General features: G+C 49.8%; 1 protein-coding gene across 8 annotated transcripts in view; it reads left to right on the forward strand.

Annotated features, from left to right (window-relative positions):
- The window catches only part of LOC132028603 (protocadherin gamma-C5), a 166,396-nt gene that overhangs the window by 133,036 nt on the left and 12,499 nt on the right, over positions 1 to 20,861 (forward strand). For 2 of the 8 annotated variants that reach the window (XM_059417775.1, XM_059417770.1), the window contains one exon: positions 18,844 to 18,902. In XM_059417775.1, the coding sequence (XP_059273758.1) occupies positions 18,844 to 18,902 (59 nt within the window). Of the gene's footprint in view, positions 1 to 2,453; positions 2,649 to 2,785; positions 5,049 to 9,337; positions 9,469 to 13,302; positions 15,901 to 18,343; positions 18,443 to 18,536; positions 18,627 to 18,843; positions 18,903 to 20,861 lie in introns of those variants that run through there. The other 6 variants (XM_059417774.1, XM_059417771.1, XM_059417776.1 and 3 more) reach the window with 6 other exon arrangements.

Consider the following 20,861-nt stretch of genomic DNA (forward strand, 5'->3'; position numbering starts at 1 on the left):
TGTAATTAAGTGATGGTGAATGGAAAATAAAAAGATTGATAAATCATTATTTTTGAATAAACCATGGATCAGTATTTCTCAAACTCTAATATTCATTCAAATCACACAGATATTTTGTTAAATCAGTATCTCATCAGGAGGTACAAAGTAGAGGATTTCTGCATTTCTAACAAGCTCCTAGGTGATGCCTAATGCCATTGGTTCTTGGCTCACACTTTGAGTAGCAAGTGACTAGGCTATATTCTATATTCTAAATATACTCTATAGAATATTTTCAGTGTTTAAATACCCACCAGCCTTCTCAGTGGTCTGATCTGTTGTCAAACAGTATTTAAAACTAGGGGGTTTCAGGGCGCCTGGGTGGCTCAGTGGGTTAAAGCCTCTGCTTTTGGCTCAGGTCATGATCCCAGGGTCCTGTGATCAAGCCCCCCACATCATCAGACTCTCTGCTCGGCGGGGAGCCTGCTTCCCTACCTCTCCCTCTGCCTGTCTCTCTGCCTGCTTGTGATCTCTGTCTTTCAAATAAATAAATAAAATCTTTAAAAAAATTAAAACTATGGGGTTTACATCCTCGCCAACATTTGTTGTTCCCTGTCTTGTTAATTTTAGCCATTTTGACTGGTGTAAGGTGGTATCTCATTGTGGTTTTGATTTGTATTTCCCTGATGGCAGGTGATGTAGAACATTTTTTCATGTGACTGTTGGCCATTTGGCTGTCTTCTTTGGAGAAGTGTCTGCTCATGTCCAGTTCATGTGCAGCTCTCTCTTCAGGCTAACTGCTCTAACATCTGGACAGTATACTTGAGCTTTAATAAACTTTCCCACTTGTGTCACTCATAAGAAAAAAACCTAGGGGATTTAAAATGAAGTATTGAGGACATGGAGAAACAGGTCCAAAAGGGATTTTCATCTCTTCAGTAAATATCCTCTTTATGCTTACATACTTATCTACTTATTTAACCTGTTTGACTATCTCTCTGCTTCAGAGTTCATTTACACTCCAGAAAGTACTGTATGCAGTCAAAGTGATGTCCAAGACAAGTATACAGAAATAGTTGAGGCTCTGAAACTTTATGTCTCATATTTAATAGTGTGATTTGCATCAGTAATTGAGGCTTACTCTATGCCAGGCATTTTACCTGCCTGGCATTTTATAAGATAAGGAAACCAGAAGCCCTGTGAAGATAGTTTCTTGCCCAAGGTGTACAACTTAGCCAGTTTATTTCATACCTGATTGTCTAATTCATTATCCTATCATTACCATTTTGTTTGTTTCTTGAATTATAATCTTAAATGCAGAAAACCTGAGGATCTTTATTCTATGGGTTAAAGGCTTTGTATTCTCTAAAGACTATGGGGCTTTGCTGCATTTCTCAGTCATGTTATAAAGGTGATAAATAGGCCTGGATTTTTCTGTTTTGGAGGGGGGGAGGGATATTATCCTTTTTTAGCAATGCATCTTCTCTTTGCAGCATATGAACACAAGATCTTGGGAAATGGATTGACAGTGTAAAAGGAAGTATATGAGATTATGCCTTATGATTGAGGTTATGTTGGGAAAGATGGGGTAAGGAAATGTCACATTGCTCTCTGGTTCTTAAGAAATGAGAGATGGGGCGCCTGGGAGGCTCAGTGGGTTAAGCCTCTGTGAGCTTCGGCTCAGGTCATGATCTCAGGGTCCTGGGATTGAGCCCCGCATCGGGTTCTCTGCTCAGCAGGAAGCCTGCTTCCTCCCCTCTCTCTCTCTCTCTCTGCCTGTCTCTCTGCCTACTTGTGATCTCTGTCTGTAGGATAAATAAATAGAATCTTTAAAAAAAAAAAAAAGAAAGAAAGAAACGAGAGCTAAAGAACAACACCAGTTTTAAAAGAAACCTGAATTTTAAATTTCATAAAACACAGTTAAACCAGAGTGTGGCTCCTGTTGATTTACTCTACTGAGGAAGTAATAAAATTGTACATTCTCATTTGGTAAGAGATAAAGCTGAAATTATTCACATTTCCACGGAAATGCTAAATGCCCCCTTACATGTAGAGTCCAGCTGGATAGGATTTACTCAGCCCTCCAACAAACCAGTTTTGTGTTTTTCCAGGTAGTGTTGTATGGTTCTCAGTTTGGTTTGAGTCTCCCTTCTTGTGATTACTAAAGACAGTGATTAAAATATACAATAGGCTTTGGTTTGGTTTGAAAACTTGCAGAACAGCCAGCTTCATCGCTGTGCAGTTGGCTTTCCAGGCTAAGGTGGGTTTCCGAGGTACAGATAACTGCCAAGGCGCTTTGGCCCTAAACTCTGGAAAGAAGCCAAAGGAAAGTGAAGTTCCTGTCTGTAGTGTTTGTCCCGCTCAGAGAGCCCGGCGCTAGCGCATTCTTCGTGCAGTTATTGGCTGGGACTCTGCGTGCCGCTGTCGGCCAATGAAGACGCTGGAGATCGGGCCCGGCCCGTCCCCTCTCGGAGCCCCGGGATGAGGCAGAGACTGAACAGCCGGAGAGCAAATCAGCGGCATCCAGAAAGCCATGTCTGACTCCGCGCCCAGCGCTCAAGCGCTAACCCGCTGAAAGTTTCTCAGCGAAATTGCCGGAAAAATCTGGACCCCGCTAAGGAGAACTGCCTTTGAGTGAGATGGTCCCAGAGGCCTGGAGGAGTGGACTGGTAAGCACCGGGAGAGTGGTGGGAGTTTTGTTTCTGCTTGGTGCTTTGCACAAGGCTTCTGCCGTGGTTCGCTATGAGATCCTGGAGGAAAGAGAGAGAGGTTTTGCGGTGGGCAACGTGGTCACGGACCTTGGCTTGGATCTCGGCAGCCTTTCAGCCCGAAGGCTGCGGGTGTTGTCCGGGACTAGCCGAAGGTTCTTTGAGGTGAATCGGGAGTCAGGAGAGATGTTTGTGAATGACCGCCTGGATAGAGAGGAGCTTTGTGGGACACTGCCCTCCTGCACCGTAACTCTGGAGCTGGTAGTGGAAACCCCACTAGAGCTGTTCAGCGCAGAGGTGGTGATCCAGGATATCAACGACAACAATCCCTCTTTCCCTACCCGGGAAATGAAATTGGAGATTAGCGAGGCCGTGGCGCCAGGCACGCGCTTCCCGCTGGAGAGCGCGCACGATCCCGATGTAGGAAGCAACTCTTTACAAACCTATGAGCTGAGCCTTAATGAGTACTTTGCGCTTCGCGTTCAGACGCGGGAGGACAGCACCAAGTACGCGGAGCTGGTGCTGGAGCGCGCCCTTGATTGGGAGCGAGAGCCAAGTCTCCAGTTGGTGCTGACGGCTTTGGATGGAGGAACTCCAGCTCGTTCGGCCACCCTTCCCATTCGCATCACCGTGCTGGACGCGAATGACAATGCACCCACCTTCAATCAGTCTTTGTACCGTGCGCGTGTCCTGGAGGATGCACCCCCTGGCACTCTCGTTGTGCAAGTTCATGCAACTGATCTGGATGAAGGCCCCAATGGTGAAATCATTTACTCTTTTGGCAGCCACAACCGTGCCAGTATGCGAGATCTCTTCTCCTTAGATCCTGTTACTGGGGTGTTGACAATCAAGGGTCGCCTGGACTTCGAAGACACAAAACTCCACGAGATTTACATACAGGCCAAAGACAAAGGTGCCACTCCGGAAGGAGCACATTGCAAAGTTTTGGTAGAGGTTCTGGATGTGAATGACAATGCCCCAGAGATCACAGTCACCTCCGTATACAGCCCAGTCCCTGAGGATGCTCCTCTTGGAACTGTCATTGCTTTGCTCAGCGTGATCGATCTGGATGCTGGGGAGAATGGATTGGTGACTTGTGAGATTCCTCCAGGTCTCCCATTCAGCCTAACTTCTTCCCTCAAGAATTACTTTACTTTGAAAACCAGTGCAGCCCTGGATCGTGAGACTGTCCCAGAATACAACCTCAGCATCACTGCTCAAGACTCGGGAGTCCCTTCCCTCTCAGCTCTTACAGTTGTGCAAGTACAAGTCTCTGATATCAACGACAACCCTCCACAGTCTTCCCAGTCCTCCTATGATGTTTATGTTGAGGAAAATAACATCCCTGGGGTTCCAATACTAAATCTAAGTGTCTGGGACCCAGATGCCCCACAGAATTCTCACCTTTCCTTCTTCCTCTTGGAGCAAGGAGCTGAAACTGGGCTAGTGGGCCGCTATTTCACAATAAATCGTGACAGTGGCATCGTGTCTTCCTTAGTGTCCCTGGATTATGAAGATCGGCGAGAGTTCGAAATAACAGCTCATGTCAGTGATGGGGGCATTCCGGTCCTGACCACCAACATCAGCGTCAATATATTTGTTACTGACCGTAATGACAATGCCCCACAGGTCTTATACCCTCGGCCTGGCAGGAGCTCAGTGGAGATGCTACCCAGAGCTACCGCTCCTGGCCATGTGGTCACACGGGTGGTAGGCTGGGACCCTGATGCAGGGCACAATGCCTGGCTCTCCTACAGCCTTTTGGGGGCCTCCAACCAGAGCCTTTTTGCTGTGGGGCTTCACACAGGTCAAGTCAGCACTTCACGTGCTGTCCAAGACACAGATGTGCCCAGGCAGACTCTTATGGTCTTGATCAAAGACAATGGGGAGCCATCACTGTCTACCACAGCAACCCTGACTGTGTCAGTAACTGAGGATTCTCCTGAAGCCCGGGCTGAGTTCCCCTCTGGCTCTGCCCCTCGGGAGCAGAATAAAAATCTCACCTTTTATCTACTCCTCTCTCTAATCCTGGTTTCTGTGGGGTTCGCAGTCACAGTACTGGGAGTGATTATATTCAAAGTTTACAAGTGGAAGCAGTCCAGGGACCTCTACCGAGCCCCAGTGAGCTCCCTGTACAGAACACCAGGGTCCTCTCTGCATGCAGACGCTGTGCGGGGTGGCCTGATGCCACCGCACCTTTACCATCAGGTGTACCTCACCACCGACTCACGCCGCAGCGACCTGCTGCTGAAGAAAACTGGTGCTGCCAGCCCACTGGCCAGCCGCCAGAACACGCTGCGGAGCTGTGATCCAGTGTTCTATAGGCAAGTGTTGGGCGCAGAGAGCTCCCCTCCTGGACAGGTAAGGGTTAGCATCCCAGAACGATATTAATACTTTTTGATGCCTACACCAGGTTCAGGAAGGAATGGAGTGTTTTTTGAATGATGAGCATGATTTCCTAATGATACATCCATATTTTCACCTTGCCCTGCCTAGATCAAGCATCATGCCTTTGTGAAAGGGATGGCCTGACTAGAGCGTGGTTTGTGAACCCACACAATGTGGATTTGATTGACTCATGTGTGGCCCCAATTCCCACACTCAGCACTCACTTGCCATCACAACTAACCAGTCTTGCTAAGGGGGCATTAAATTATAAGCCAAGATCTCAGCACTCAGAACTTAGCTTGGTGTCATTTGCATTAAGAACAAGCTGCTAGGGCGCCTGGGTGGCTCAGCGGGTTAAGCCGCTGCCTTCAGCTCAGGTCATGATCTCAGGGTCCTGGGATAAAGTCCCGCATCAGGCTCTCTGCTCGGCAGGGAGCCTGCTTCCTCCTCTCTCTCTGCCTGCCTCTCTGCCTACTTGTGATCTCTCTCTGTCAAATAAATAAATAAAATCTTCAAAAAAAAAAAAAAAAAAGAACAAGCTGCTTGATATCTCTAACCAGTGGCAGATGCTTGGAATATAGCAAATATTCCATTTGTCCATCTTTCATTTGATTGCTGCATCTTCATTAAAACTAATGATGTACTGATAATGTTCCTTTTTTTCTTTAAGATTATTTATTTATTTATTTATTTATTTGACAGAGATCACTAGTAGGCAGAGAGAGGGGGGAAGCAGGCTCCCCGCTGAGCAGAGAGCCTGATGCAGGGTCCTGGGATCATGACCTGAGCCAAAGGCAGATGCTTAACCCTCTGAGCCATCGAGGCACCCCTGATAATGTTCCTTTGCCTACACAGATCCTGGACCTTGTTCTCAGCTGATTTTCTATGAAAGAAAGAAAATTCTAGGCATCCTTCAAGTTTTAATTCAAGTACACTGCTGGAAATAATGTGTATATTACTTACAAAATATTTTAGTGGCATAGTAGTAATGCATGTGTATTATAGAAAATTTAGAAAATAGAGAAAAATATGGAGAAATAATTGTAACTAACATGAATCCCCAAATTTAAAGATGTAGCGACCATAATTATAGAAGTAAAAGTAATCATTTACCTTATAAATAAATCCAGACAATCCAAAAGAACATATGGTACAAATTGAAAGTTCTTTTGTACCCCCAGGGTTATTCCCTTCCAGCATTATTTTTCTTAAGTATGCACACAATGTAAGAGGTAGGGAATTTATAACTTGAGAAAGGTAAAGATTTTATTTATTCAGGCTGGTATACAGGTAACTATGAGGCTTTTGTCTTGTAGTGAAGCCTATACACACTTCCAGTTGTAGGAGAACCACTTATTTTATGATCAATAAAGTATATTAGTATACTAATAAGTATATTATTGTTACTAACCCTTGGATTTGTCAGTTAGACAGATGAGGCTTCACTACTTATCACCTGTGAGTCCTTGGCCAAGATAGTCTCAGAGCCTGGTGTATCCTAAGTGTTAAAAAATTCTGTTATTATTATTATCATATTTATTCTTTACCCACCCCAATCTTTTTTTTTAAGATTTTATTCATTTGAGAGAGAGAGATCACAAGTAGGCAGAGAGGCAGGCAGAGAGAAAGGGGAAAGCAGGCTCCCTGCTGAGCATAGAGCTCTATTCGGGGCTTGATGCAGGGTTCGATCCCAGGACCCTGGGATCATGACCAAGCCAAAGGCAGAGGCTTAACCCACTGAGCCACCCAGTCGCCCCTACCCACCCCCAATCTTAAACACACCTTGGAAATGAGAAAATCTGGAGGCAGCCAAAAATGACATAGTAGAGACATAAATGGAAAGGCGCTAAGGAAAGATGACAGCTGTCAGACTTGGTTGTATACCAGCATTACCTGGGGACCCCTTAAAAATTCTGAAGCCTGAGCCACACCCAAGCCAAATAAAGCACAGTGTTTGGGGGTGAGACACAGGGATCAGTATTTTTTGAAGGTCCCCAAGTGATTTTTTGAAGATCCCAAGTGATTGTAATGTACAGACTAGTTTGAAAACTACTGCTCTAAAATCTATCAGTCTATCAATTAACACATTTATGAAGCCAGGTGTTATTTTGGTGTTCATAGAACCAGACTTACTGGGCCAGGCTGAACTTAGAAAATTCTGTTAGTTCCAGCCTTAAAATATTCTATAGAATAGCTCTATAAACTTGTTGAATTGCTGTGTTGTACACATGAAACTAATGTAACAGTGTGTGTCAAGTATACCCAAATACAGAAATAATTGTGTTTTAAAAATACATATGTATTTGGAATAGCTCTAGAGGAGCAATGTAGGGAAGACAAAAGAGGATGCTTTAGTTATCTAAAGAGAAAATCTTCCTAAACCACTAGCATCTGGCCAGCTGTTCTTAAAAAGTCTAGAGCTGGTCAGTATGGAACTGAGGTATGCAACCTCTTTGAGGGATGACAGAAATATTCTATGATTAGATTGTGGTGATGGTTGTATCCTTTTAACATATGTGAATATACTTAAAAACCATCAAATTGTGGATTTTATTTTTTAAAGATTTTATTTATTTATTTGACAGACAGAGATCACAAGTAGGCAGAGAGGCAGGCAGAGAGAGAGGAGGAAGCAGGCTCCCTGCTGAGCAGAGAGCCTGATGCAGGGCTCGATCCCAGGACCCTGGGATCATGACCTGAGCCAAAGGCAGAGGCTTTAACCCACTGGGCCACCCAGGTGCCCCAAATTGTGGATTTTAAATGAATGAATTGTATAAAATATTCATGGTGGGTTGTTGGTGGTGCCATTCACCTGTGCTAGTGAATCCCACCCCAAACACCTCATAGGTCAGACTGATTGAAACCTTCTGATTGATACCTCCTTTACTCCTATGTGAGGAGGTTTAGCTGTTTTATGGTAAAAGAACACAGAAAGCCAGATCCCTCTGTTTGAGACCAGAATGTAGGTTTTTGGCTTCACCATAGTCAAAAGGATATTCCTGAGGATGACAGGTTTGGTTAAAAATCTGGAGAGGATAAGAAATCGGTGTTTTGCTGGTGGTTTTTGCAGCCTGTGGTGACCTAGGTGAGGATTCAGATGAGTTAAGAAATCTTATGTCCAGATCAGGCTGGATTTGTCTCTCTGTGTTCCGATGTGTCACTAGGATTATAGTTTGTAGGTAACTACAGTGTGGGATGATCTGTGTTTCTGTGTGTGAGAAGTGGTAGCCAGGCTCCCGGGAGGGTCTAGATCAGGGTGGGAGTAAAGTGAATCCAGTCTCCAGCTCCAAGAGGCCCCATGGCACCAAGTGAAAAGCTTGGTCATTTGAAACTGTCTCTCTTGGTAATTAACAAATCAAGCATGCCACGGTGTCAAATAAAGGGGATTTGTAGGCACAGTGCTGTTAGTGGCTGATCTCAGTCATTCAAGGAAACTATTAAATCTGTGAACATTAGCATTCTGCCAGGTAATGAGATCTAGTCCTTAGCGCCTCACAGGCACACTGATTCTTTACTGATTTGGAACCTCTCCCTCTACCTTGCTTCATCTCCTTCTATACTGTCCTTGAAATCAATGAATGGTAATTCTAGCTAGTGTCTGAATAAGAGAGATTCGGTTTCTGCTGCACCTCCTGTTACAACAAAAACGTGCACTGCATAAATTTAATTGGCTACATTAATGTGTAATTCTTTCTGCAAAGAGATGGATATGTTTCTGAATAATCTGCAGAGGGGCAGAGTTTTGAGTCTATGGCCCTGCTTCTAATTAGTTGTTGCTCTAATACATCAGACTGAGGCAGAAACTACCCATTTAGAATATTGGTGGATGACAACACGGGCTTGAACAAAGTGACCAGTCTCAAATGGCTACTTCTCTCTGGGCTGCAGGTTGCTAGGGCTCTGGCTCTCTGTCCCCCACTCCCCGCCTCCCCGCTGAAAAGGGGCGGGGGAAGTTGGTGTGTTGGTAGGGGGGAAAGAACATATATACATGTTGTCTGTCTCTCCTGGAGATAATAAACCTATAGAAAGAAATGCTGTTGAGTGGGAGGAAGGCGAAAAGATAGGTGGTTTTTGTTTTGGGTTTTTTTTTTTTTTTTCCTCCAGTGCTGCGACGCATTAACCCTGCTGCTATTGGGATGTTCTCGGCTCAGCCTATTGGCTGAGCCCAAGAGCTGCCTTCTGCCAATCGGGTGGCGGAAGGCAGACAAATCTACCCCGCCACCAGCAAAAAAACGGCGCGTAACCCTTGCGGCGCCGGCCCAGCCCCGCTAGAGCTGGCGCCACGAAAGAGAGATAGGTGTCTCCAGCTGCTGTTGCCGTTTGGGGCGGGTCGGCTTCTTCTGCTTCTCAGGACCAGGTAGAGGACTATTGGGAAGCAGCAATGCTCCGCAAGGTGGGAAGCTGGGTAGAAATCTGCTGGGGGGCTACCCTTTTGTTCCTCATTTGCCACCTGGGTTACGTTTGTGGGCAGATCCGCTACCCGGTCCCAGAGGAGTCACAGGAGGGGACTTTTGTAGGGAATGTCGCCCAAGATTTCCTGCTGGATACAGAGAGTCTGTCAGCTCGTAGGCTGCAGGTTGCTGGAGAGGTGAACCAAAGACACTTCCGTGTGGATTTGGACAGCGGAGCCCTGCTCATCAAGAATCCAATTGATCGGGAGGCACTGTGTGGACTCAGTGCCAGCTGCATCGTGCCCCTGGAGTTTGTAACCGAAGGGCCTTTGGAAATGTACCGAGCGGAGGTAGAAATTGTGGATGTGAATGATCACGCCCCCCGATTTCCTCGGCAGCAGCTGGACTTGGAAATTGGGGAGGCAGCTCCTCCAGGACAGCGTTTCCCCTTGGAAAAGGCTCAGGACGCAGATGTGGGAAGCAATTCTATCAGCAGCTATAGACTAAGCTCCAATGAACACTTTGCACTTGATGTCAAGAAGCGCAGCGACGGCAGCCTGGTCCCAGAGCTGCTCCTAGAGAAGCCTTTGGATCGGGAGAAGCAATCAGACTACCGCCTGGTGCTGACTGCTGTGGATGGAGGGAACCCCCCGAGATCTGGCACCGCAGAGCTCCGAGTATCTGTGCTGGACGTGAATGACAACGCCCCAGCCTTCCAGCAATCCAGCTATAGGATTAGCGTGTTGGAGAGTGCCCCAGCCGGCATGCTGCTCATCCAGCTCAATGCCTCTGACCCAGACTTGGGTCCCAGTGGTAACGTCACCTTTTCTTTCAGTGGTCACACCCCTGATCGTGTGAGAAACCTCTTTAGCCTTCACCCAACTACTGGAAAGCTTACCCTTCAGGGGCCCCTAGACTTTGAGAGCGAGAATTACTATGAATTTGATATTCGGGCTCGCGATGGGGGTTCTCCAGCCATGGAGCAACATTGCAGCCTTCGGGTGGATCTCCTAGATGTAAATGACAATGCCCCACACATCACAGTGACCTCGGAGCTTGGGACTCTTCCAGAGAGCGCAGAACCTGGCACTGTAGTGGCACTCATCAGTGTGCAGGACCCTGACTCAGGGTCGAATGGAGATGTGAGCCTCAGTATTCCTGACCACCTGCCATTTGCCCTCAAGTCTGCCTTCAGGAACCAGTTCTCCCTGGTGACTGCTGGGCCCTTGGACCGAGAGGCCAAATCCAGCTATGACATCATGGTCACTGCTTCTGATGCTGGGAATCCTCCTCTGAGTACCCAGAGGACTATTTTCCTCAATATTTCAGATGTGAATGATAACCCACCCTCTTTCTTCCAGAGGTCACATGAGGTGTTTGTTCCTGAGAACAATCGCCCAGGGGACCTGCTTTGTTCCCTTGCAGCCTCTGATCCAGACTCTGGCTTGAATGCACTTATCTCCTACTCTCTCCTGGAGCCCAGAAATCGAGATGTTTCAGCTTCTTCCTTTATTTCTCTGAATCCCCAGACAGGAGCTGTTCATGCTACTCGATCCTTTGATTATGAGCAAACACAGACATTGCAATTTGAGGTGCAGGCCCGGGATCGGGGCAACCCACCTCTCAGCAGCACTGTGACAGTTCGTCTGTTTGTGCTGGACCTCAATGACAATGCCCCAGCTGTGCTCCGCCCTAGGGCGCGGCCTGGTTCCTTGTGTCCTCAAGCACTGCCTCCATCAGTTGGTGCTGGCCACCTAGTCACAAAGGTGACTGCTGTGGACTTGGATTCAGGTTACAATGCTTGGGTTTCCTATCAGCTCCTGGAGGCCCCAGACCCCAGCCTGTTTGCAGTCTCTCGCTATGCTGGGGAGGTACGGACGGCAGTTCCCATCCCAGCTGATCTCCCACCACAGAAGCTGGTCATTGTGGTAAAGGATAGTGGTAGCCCTCCACTGTCTACCTCTGTCACTTTACTAGTGTCTTTGGAGGAAGATACTCATCCAGTTGTCCCTGATCTTCGAGAATCTTCAGCTCCAAGGGAAGGAGAATCCCGCCTGACCCTCTATTTGGCTGTATCGCTAGTGGCAATTTGCTTTGTGTCCTTTGGCTCATTCGTGGCACTGCTCTCAAAGTGTCTGCGTGGGGCTGCCTGTGGAGTGACCTGCTTTCCTGCTGGCACCTGTGCCTGTCTCACCCGATCTCGAAGGAGGGAGGGGCTTCCTCCTTCCAATGGGATCCTGCGTATCCAGCTAGGGTCAGATGATCCTATCAAGTTTGTTGATGTGGGCGGCCACTCTCATGGCTGTACACCTTTGGCTTCTGCACCCACTCGGAGTGATAGCTTCATGATGGTGAAGTCACCCAGTGCACCCATGGCAGGGGAGCCTGTTCGCCCAAGCTGCCCACCCTCTGATCTTCTGTATGGGCTAGAGGTGAGACCTTTGCAGGCTCAGCCAATGCTTGAGGTTATGCTGATGCAGGCATATGGCTGGGTCACATCCCATTGACTGTTGGTCTCTCTGCAAGAGCCCATAGTGCATGGTAACTATGTGGTAGATGGTGTGCTTTAGAAGTGTTTTGTGAATAATGGATGAGTACTTGGGGTGGGTTATGCCCTTATCTGAGGGTAAGAAATGAAGGTAATGGTCAAGAGTCAGGGTTTTGTAGAAGCCTGCTGTCAGAATATGGGAGCATAGAAGACTCTGCTGCACAAGGGTCTACCTTACCCTTGCTTTCTCTTCTTGATTGGGGAGGCCAGATTCTGGACTACCTTAACTCTAGGCTACCATTTATTTCCCAGTGAATTGAGGGGGCTAATATATTTGCCCCATGGTATGGGGTACTCCCTAACCCACCATAGAGAGAATTCTCTGCTTGAGAACTGAAGGGTCAGGGAGGCATCAAAGTGGACGCAGAGATCTTTCAGTCCAAATCTTCAGGAATCCCGGTCAGGAGCCCATTGAGGTTTGAGCTGGATGCAGGAGAATGGGGGCAGGGGAGCATCATTTATTTGGCGGGAAGAGCAGTGTTAGTGAAATCACTTAATGTCAGAAAACTGGTTTACAGCTGAGGAACTCAGAGACAGCCACTCTGGGAGTCTTTAAGTAGAGTTCTGAATTGGTGAAGCCATAAATCCTAGAAACCATGCCTAGTTTCTAGTTTCTAGTCACTCTCCTGGGGGACGTGGATCAGTCGCAGGAACGTTCCCCCTACCACAAGCTGTTGTGCTCATTCCACAGCTCAAGTCAGGGATCTCAGAAAAGCAGAGCCCTAGAACCATCAGCTGACATTGAGATTCCTCAAAGCATTGATGGCTACTCAGAGCAAGGCTTTACAGGATCCTAACAGAACTTTTCTCTCACCTTAGCAGCCTTTGGCAGGATAGGGGAGGAGGGGTTCACAGGGGCTTTGCCTCCCCTGAAAGGACACAATTTTGTTGGTTGAAGAAAAGTAGTGGGAGCTTCTAAAGTCCTGAGGGAAGTTGCTGGGATAGAACCCTGAGAAGTTTTGTACCACTTTGTCTTCCCCGTTGAGCACCATCTGAGCTGTCAAACTTTGCTGCCAAGGGGGCTGAATCAACCTGCAGCCTGAAATGAGTGGGTAGGTAGGAGGCTTCATTGACACAGATTTGCCTGTTCCTAAGGTTTCCAGGACTGAGGAGACTTCATAATTGGTTGAGAGCAGACAGACTTTTTGGCCAATCAGACTCAGAGCAGAGGTGGGGGATCTGCTCTTCCTGCCCACCTCTCCTCCCCCTGTTCCCCAGCTCCACTCAGATTCAGTTCCCATCCCCCCTCCACCCACCCCCGCCATTTGGTGACTAAGAAGAACTGCTGCAGGCAGACAGACCTCGGAGCAGTTTTTAAGAGGCTGGAAGGAGACAGAAGAGATTTCAGCTGCTACATTGCAAGACCTGGGTCTACCTTGGAGACAGGACAGCACAGAGTCAGTGTCCAGGAAGGGCCTTCTGGGTCATGGGGCCCGAGACACCCCCACAGCTCGCTGGGAAATGGCAGGTGCTCTGCATGTTGTCCTTGTGCTGCTGGGGCTGGGCATCTGGGCAGCTTCGGTACTCAGTGGTGGAGGAGTCAGAGCCGGGGACGCTGGTGGGGAATGTTGCTCAGGATCTTGGCTTAAAGGTGACAGATCTGTTGAGCCGCCGACTACGGTTGGGGTCTGAGGAGAATGGCCACTATTTTTCCCTGAGCTTGATGAGTGGTGCTCTGGCAGTGAATAAGAAGATTGACCGAGAGAGCCTGTGTGGAGCCAGTACGAGCTGCCTGCTGCCCGTGCAGGTGGTGACTGAACATCCCTTGGAATTAATGCGCGTAGAGGTAGAGATCCTGGATCTCAATGACAACTCTCCTAGCTTTGCCACTTCAGAGCGGGAGATACGCATCTCAGAATCAGCTGCACTTGGGGCACGATTCCCACTGGATAGTGCCCAGGATCCGGATGTGGGCACCAACACTGTGAGCTTCTACACTCTAAGCCCCAGCAGCCACTTCTCTCTGAAGGTGAAGACCCTAAAAGATGGGAAGCTATTCCCAGAGCTGGTGCTGGAGCAGCAGCTGGACCGTGAAGCCCAGGCGAGACATCAGCTCGTGCTCACTGCTGTGGACGGGGGTGTCCCAGCCCGCTCAGGGACCACCCTTATCTCTGTCACTGTGCTGGACGTCAATGATAATGCCCCCACCTTCCAGTCCTCAGTTCTTCGCGTGGGGCTCCCTGAGAATGCACCTGTGGGTACACTGCTGCTTCGCCTCAATGCCACTGACCCAGACGAGGGCACCAATGGCCAACTAGACTATTCTTTCGGGGACCATACATCTGATGTAGTGCGTAATCTTTTTGGCCTAGACCCTAGCAGTGGAGCAATCCATGTGTTGGGTCCCATAGACTTTGAGGAGTCGAGTTTCTATGAAATTCATGCGAGAGCCCGTGACCAGGGACAGCCAGCCATGGAAGGCCACTGTATGATTCAAGTGGATGTGGGAGATGCCAATGACAATGCCCCAGAGGTACTCCTGGCCTCTTTGGTCAACCCTATCCTGGAGAGCACACCAGTGGGCACAGTAGTGGGCTTGTTCAATGTGCGGGACCGAGACTCAGGTAGAAATGGTGAAGTGAGCCTTGATATCTCCCCAGACCTGCCATTTCAGATTAAGCCTTCTGAGAACCACTACTCACTGCTGACCAGCCAGCCTTTGGACCGGGAGACCATATCCCACTATACCATTGAGCTTTTGGCCAGTGATGCAGGCTCACCTCCCCTGCACGCCCATCTCACCATCAGGCTCAACATTTCAGATGTTAACGACAACGCCCCCTACTTTACTCAGCAGCTCTATACCGCTTACATCCCAGAAAATCGGCCTCCAGGTTCCCTTCTCTGCATTGTGGCTGCTTTGGATCCAGATACTGGGGATAATGCTCACCTCACCTACTCCATCGTAGGGAATCAGATTCAGGGAGCCCCAGCTTCCTCCTTCGTATATGTCAACCCTGAGGACGGGCGAGTCTTTGCCCAGCGCACCTTTGATTATGAATTGCTGCAAATGCTGCAGATCATGGTGGGGGTTCGAGACTCTGGCTCTCCCCCATTGCATTCTAACACATCTCTGCATGTATTTGTCCTGGACCAGAATGATAATGCGCCGACTGTGCTGCACCCAAGGCCCGGGTGGGAACTCTCAGTCCCCCAACGCCTCCCTCGTTCTGCTCCTCCTGGCTCCTTGGTCACCAAAGTGACAGCTGTGGATGCTGATGCAGGCCACAACGCGTGGCTTTCCTATTCGCTGTTGCCACAGTCCACGGCTCCGGGACTGTTCCTGGTGTCTTCACATACTGGCGAGGTGCGCACAGCCCGGGCCTTACGGGAGGATGACTCTGACACCCAGCAGGTTGTGGTCCTAGTGAGGGACAACGGTGACCCTTCACTCTCCTCTACAGCTACGGTGCTGCTGGTTCTGGAGGATGAGGATCCCGAGGAGATGCCCAAGTCCAGTGATTTCCTCTCAAACCCTCCTGAGCATGCAGACCTTACCCTTTACCTCATTGTGGCTCTTGGAGCCATCAGTCTCTTATCCTTAGTCACCTTCACCTTCCTGTCAGTTAAGTGCCTTTGGGGGCACAGAGATGCAGATGGGGGTGGGAGCCAGTGCTGCAGGCGCCAGGACTCCCCCTCTCGGGACTTCTATAAGCAGTCTAGTCCCAACCTGCAGGTGAGCTCAGACGGCACACTCAAGTACATGGAGGTGACGCTGCGGCCTTCGGACTCGCAGAGCCACTGCTACAGGACGTGCTTCTCACCAGCCTCGGATGGCAGTGACTTCACTTTTCTAAGGCCGCTCAGTGTCCACCAGCCCTCAGCTCTGGTGCTGGAGCCTGATGCCTACCGGTCCCGCTCTAATACACTGCGGGAGCGGAGCCAGGTGAGGGGCTCCCTACTGCTCAGGGCGACTGACCCCCATGGGCTGCAGTGGAGAAGTAGCCCGGCCACAAAAGGGACTTTCTGCATTTACTCCTCTTGGGGAGAGGGTGGGGTGTGGGGGTGGAGGAGGGCATGGAGCTCAGTGTACTCTGCCTGACTTTGGGGGCCATTTGGACTGATTGTGTGGAACACTAAGGTGGGGATAGGACTCGGAGTACCAGGAGGTGGTGGTGGTTGTAGGTGAGGGGAAGTAGAACCAATCCCTGCCGCCCACATACAGGAAAGGCTGGGGTCCAGTCATCTTTTATGGCTGGGGTTGGGTGGGGGCCTGCTCCTGGGTAGAATCAGTTATGAATCTACACCAGCACCCAGCCTCCTTAAATCCTGAGCCAGCTTGCTCTGCCAGTCTTTAGGTTTCCACTTTCCACTCCCTTGGTGGGTGACTTCACTATTAATCTCAACTCTCCCTATCCCCCCATCAAACAAACACATCTGTAGACAGGGTAGGGGTACACCCAGGCTTCACGCATATCATCCCTGCAGAACACAGCCACTGGCCACATAGACCAGTGGGCTTGCCTCACCTCATTTGCATGCACACATACACATGCACACATATCTACCTGCACTTGATCTTACATGCACACCGCCTTTAACTGCCAGTGCTTGCTGTCAGGTTCACATGCACTGGCTGTCCCCAGACCCCTCACAGCTTCCAAACCACCCGGCAGCTGGCCTCAGAGGTACTCACTGCTGACTGATCATACACTGTTGAGGATCCCGTGGCATGGTTTCCCAGGGCCTGCAAGGACTCAGGAGCCTTTTCCTGCCTCCACCTGGGGCTAGACCAGGTCACCTCTGTACAAGAGGATATAAGTCTGGGAACTCTAGGGCCAGGGTGGGCTGCTCTATCCTGCTGGGGCTCCAAGCAGAGGTCAGTATTGCCTCCAGCCCAGAAGCCTCAGGGGCTGGCTGAGCTACCCTGTGGCCCAAGGGTTGGATAGATAGGCAGCCTGGGACTTCAGTGACAGTCACTGCCTGCCCTAATGCAGGAAGTGGGAACATGGAGCACCTGGACCCTGGACACTCAGAGACAGGCTTTTGGCTCCATCGTAATCTTGATGTGTTCCTGCAGTTTAGGGTCAGGGCTTCGGGAGTGAGCAAAGTATCTTCTGTCACGTCCTTCCTTCTTGGCCTGATAGAAAGCCCAGCCTCTGCCAGATCCTAGGGAGCCCTCATATGTTTGGCATCTATAGTAGTAAAAGGCACAAGTTGGCACAATCTCAGGAGCTTTTATTTAAACTACAGTTATGTTCCTCCCTGCCCCTAACGAATCAGAGTTCTAGTTTGAAACAACACCCCAATGTGATAGCTGATTGAGAGAGCCTTACTGTACCACGTCATACCCGTTCTTCCCAACATTCTTGCTGGACAGATACTAGCTTCCTCACCTATGACTGAATTTCACAGCAGTCATATGACTTGCTCAAGTTTGCAGGGGAAGGGGTTGGGAAAACTCTAGCTCAGGTCTAACTCCAGAATTTGTACTTTGAGTCATTAGCAGTTGTAAAGCTGGAGGACAGGAGGGTAGTCTGCATCGGCTGGGATGGGGCACAGATGCGATTCTTTTCTTTTATGGCTTTATATGTTGGAGAAAAGTTTTCTGGGGCTCCTTATCTCAGCAGCCCTCACTGAACATGCTTTGGACCCGCCATCCTTATGTAGGTTGTGAGTTTTGCCCAGCAACTCTCTTCCAGTCTGTCGCCGTTCTTGTATCTCTGTGTAGATTCTCTTGTGTCTAAGGCTGAGGGGTAGGCATCCCAGTGCCTTTTCCCACAGGACTGGTGCTGGTAAATTTCTGGGCTCTGCTCAGACCCCTGCCACCTGTGAGCCTTAGGGTGAGTCATTTGGCAGCCTTGGGTCTGTCTTCTCCCCAGTGTAATCAGAGATGCTCACATGTCTCCTCTGCTTCTGGGAGTGAACGTGAGAGTTAATTACCAGCACACCTCAGAACCGGTAAGGAGACGGCTCTCAGAGTGTCCCGTGTGTGTGTATCTGTGTGCGCGCACGCACGCGTTTATGTGTGACGGGGTACCGTACTCTCTGGACTCAGGAGTGAAGCATCTGGCCAAAGCCCCACCCCTTCCTCCAGGTGGGACATGACTACAGATCAGCCCCTTAGGAGCCGTGGAGACTGAGCTGGCTCTGCTTGGAGGCTGTGGGAGCTTGATCTCTGCTGGGCTCCATCCCAGCAGTTTTCTGTATCCCAGACAGAGCAGCCTTGTTCTCTCCTCCTCAGTCACGGCCATTGTCTGGCAGAGTTCTGGGGGTGAGAGGTGTCCTGGGGCTTGGATGCCCTGCAAAGAATCAGTCTGGCATGACTCCTAAATTAATAATGTGTTTAGCTGTGGGAAGGGATCGTCGAGAGCCAAGGGCCTGGAGGAGGCATCCCTCTGAATATGTTACAGCACAACCTGGCACAAAAAGGGTTACCAGGAGCAGCAGCCATTTTGCTGCAAGGATGCTTTTTGTTCCCAGCTGAGGTGCTGAATAAATTCTTTCTACGGCTGATGGAATTCTCATGAAAATCTCCTGCGGGGGAGTGATTCTTTGGGCCCCTTCCTTGAGTTCCACAGAAGATACTTTCTGCCCATGAACCTCAGCTCAGCGGTTCTGAGTCAGTGGGCTTGGAGGAATGGGCTCTTTCTGGGTTTGCTCCTCGATATGGTCAGATCAATATTATTTTATCTCTTTGCCTCTGGTACCTCAGACCTCTGAGACCTGGGGTATGCTTCGTCTTTGAAGATGAGTCGACCCCTCCCTCCTCTTATCCTCTTTTCTTCTCTGTGTCCATGCCCGTCTTTCCTCCCTGCCCAGCCCCAGCTCTGGTGACATTCTGACTGCTTGTGAGTACTCAGCCCCTTTCCCTCTGTTTTCTCCACAGCAAGCCCCGCCCAACACGGACTGGCGATTCTCTCAGGCCCAGAGACCCGGCACCAGCGGGTAGGTGACTGCCTCTCCGGCCCACCCTCTTCTCTGCGGCATTTTCTCAGTGATGACGTAGGAGGAGGTGGGGGAGGGCTCAGCATTGGCTACAAATGGCTTCTTCCCTCAGTTTCGGATTTCAGGGAGGTTTTAGTGTATTGGGGGCTGGTACACAGACCCCAGAAGGAAGAAGCTTCTACTCTGTCTCTTTTGAAAGCTCAATCCACACACTCAGCCCCTGCCTTCTCCCCATGTGAACGTTTTCCTGTCTCCTGGTCTTCAGGTGGTCTCTGGGGGGAAAGGAAGTGTTCCGTGCCCATCTAATTCCTCTGTCTCCCTGCTCCAGGTTGGGCTGGGGTTCGCGCAGACTCGAGGGACAGGAGGAGGAGGGGAGGTGCTGTCGGCAGTCAGAGCCTCCTCAGAGCCAGCAAGAAAGAGCAGGGCCAGAGGTGAGGGAGGCCAGGCAGCTGTGGAGGAGGGTGGAGGAAGGTGGAAACTGGGTGGCTGGAGGGAGGACTGAGGGGGCAGGAAGCTCAAGGGGCAGGTTTCTCTGGTCCTGGCTCCAGGCTGCCCTAGAGCCCACACCTGGTCCTGCCTCTCTACCTATAGGCCTGTCGTCTCTGCCGCTCTTTCTTCCCTCTTTGCCCTGCCCTCAGTCTCAGTTTGTAGTCTCTGCCTCTCCCTCTCATTCTGCCTCTGCTTCAGTTTCTGTCTTTGTTTAGTTTAGTTTAGTTTAGTTTCTGTCTTTAGAGCTGCATCTTAGTCCCTACCATTTGTGTGTGCCTGCATGCAACTGTGCCTGTGTGCCCTGCCACCACCACCACCCCGCCCCGCCATGCTGGGTGCTCAGGAAATGGTGCAGTTCATAAATAAATCGGACTCTCCGTTAGTCTAATCTCTGTTGCTGCTTCCCTATTTCCTTGACCTCTTTTCTGTTTCTCCTCCCTGTTTAGTGTCCTTGTGTTCCTCTGTCTCCAGTCTCTTGGTTTCTTAATCTCTTGCTATTTCTGCTTTCCTCTCTGTTCTCAGCCTGTCTCTCTTTCCTTGTCTCTGCCCCTCTCTGAATGTCTCTCTAAGTGTATAGTCTGTCTCTCTCTGCATCCCTGAGCCTCAGTCCCTTACTCTTTCTTTATCTCTCTTTGTCTTCCTTTTATCCTGTCTCTTATTTCTTTGTGCTTGTGGGCAAGCCAGCACACACGTGCCCCCCTCCCTCCTCCTACTCCTCACACACAGAGTCTTTGATCAGTGTTTACCACCACACACCCTCCCATCCCGGCTGCCCCAGCTGCTCATTTCAATCCAGTATGAATTCCTGCTGAGACAGGAACCCCCTGCGGGTGGTGGGGAAGGAAGCTATAGAAAGATGCTATAGACCTAAAGTTGGTCTGAGAGGAGTGGGATGGGCTTGGGGCCAGGTCTCCCTGTTAGAAGTCAGGAGCCTGAGGAGTCCAAGGAACCCAGGAGACCGGGGTGGGGGGTGGGGAGGTGGGCAGAACTTAGGCACCCTTCCCTGCCTCCTTGCTGGTCAGGTCCTTATGGCCCACATATCCCCGCATGCTGCAGATGGTGAGCCCGCCTTGCCCCAGGACCCAGCGGACCTTGGTATACGGTGGAGCCTCCACCTCCCACAGTCCTTCATGTGTATCGGGAGCCCGGGACACTTCCTAGAAGGCCCCTAGGAGGCACCAAGCCAGATGACTTGGACTGCCCTTGCCCCTCCCTTGACCCCATCTGTCTTGTTTTGCCCCAGTGGCCTTGCCAGCCTTTCTGTCACTGACCTGTTAGGTCATTCATGTGCTCACTCAGGTGTTCATTCATTCATCACTTATTTATTAGGCCTCTACTATGAGGCAGTTCCTGTTCTAAACACTGTCCTGCAAGAATGAACAAGCAGACATCATCTTTGAACTGATAGACTTCCAAGCCAACAGGTGAGACAGAAAACTGACGACAAATCACACTAAACAAATGTCTAAT

Source organism: Mustela nigripes, chromosome 12 (assembly GCF_022355385.1).
Source record: "Mustela nigripes isolate SB6536 chromosome 12, MUSNIG.SB6536, whole genome shotgun sequence".
Taxonomy (NCBI): domain Eukaryota; kingdom Metazoa; phylum Chordata; class Mammalia; order Carnivora; family Mustelidae; genus Mustela; species Mustela nigripes.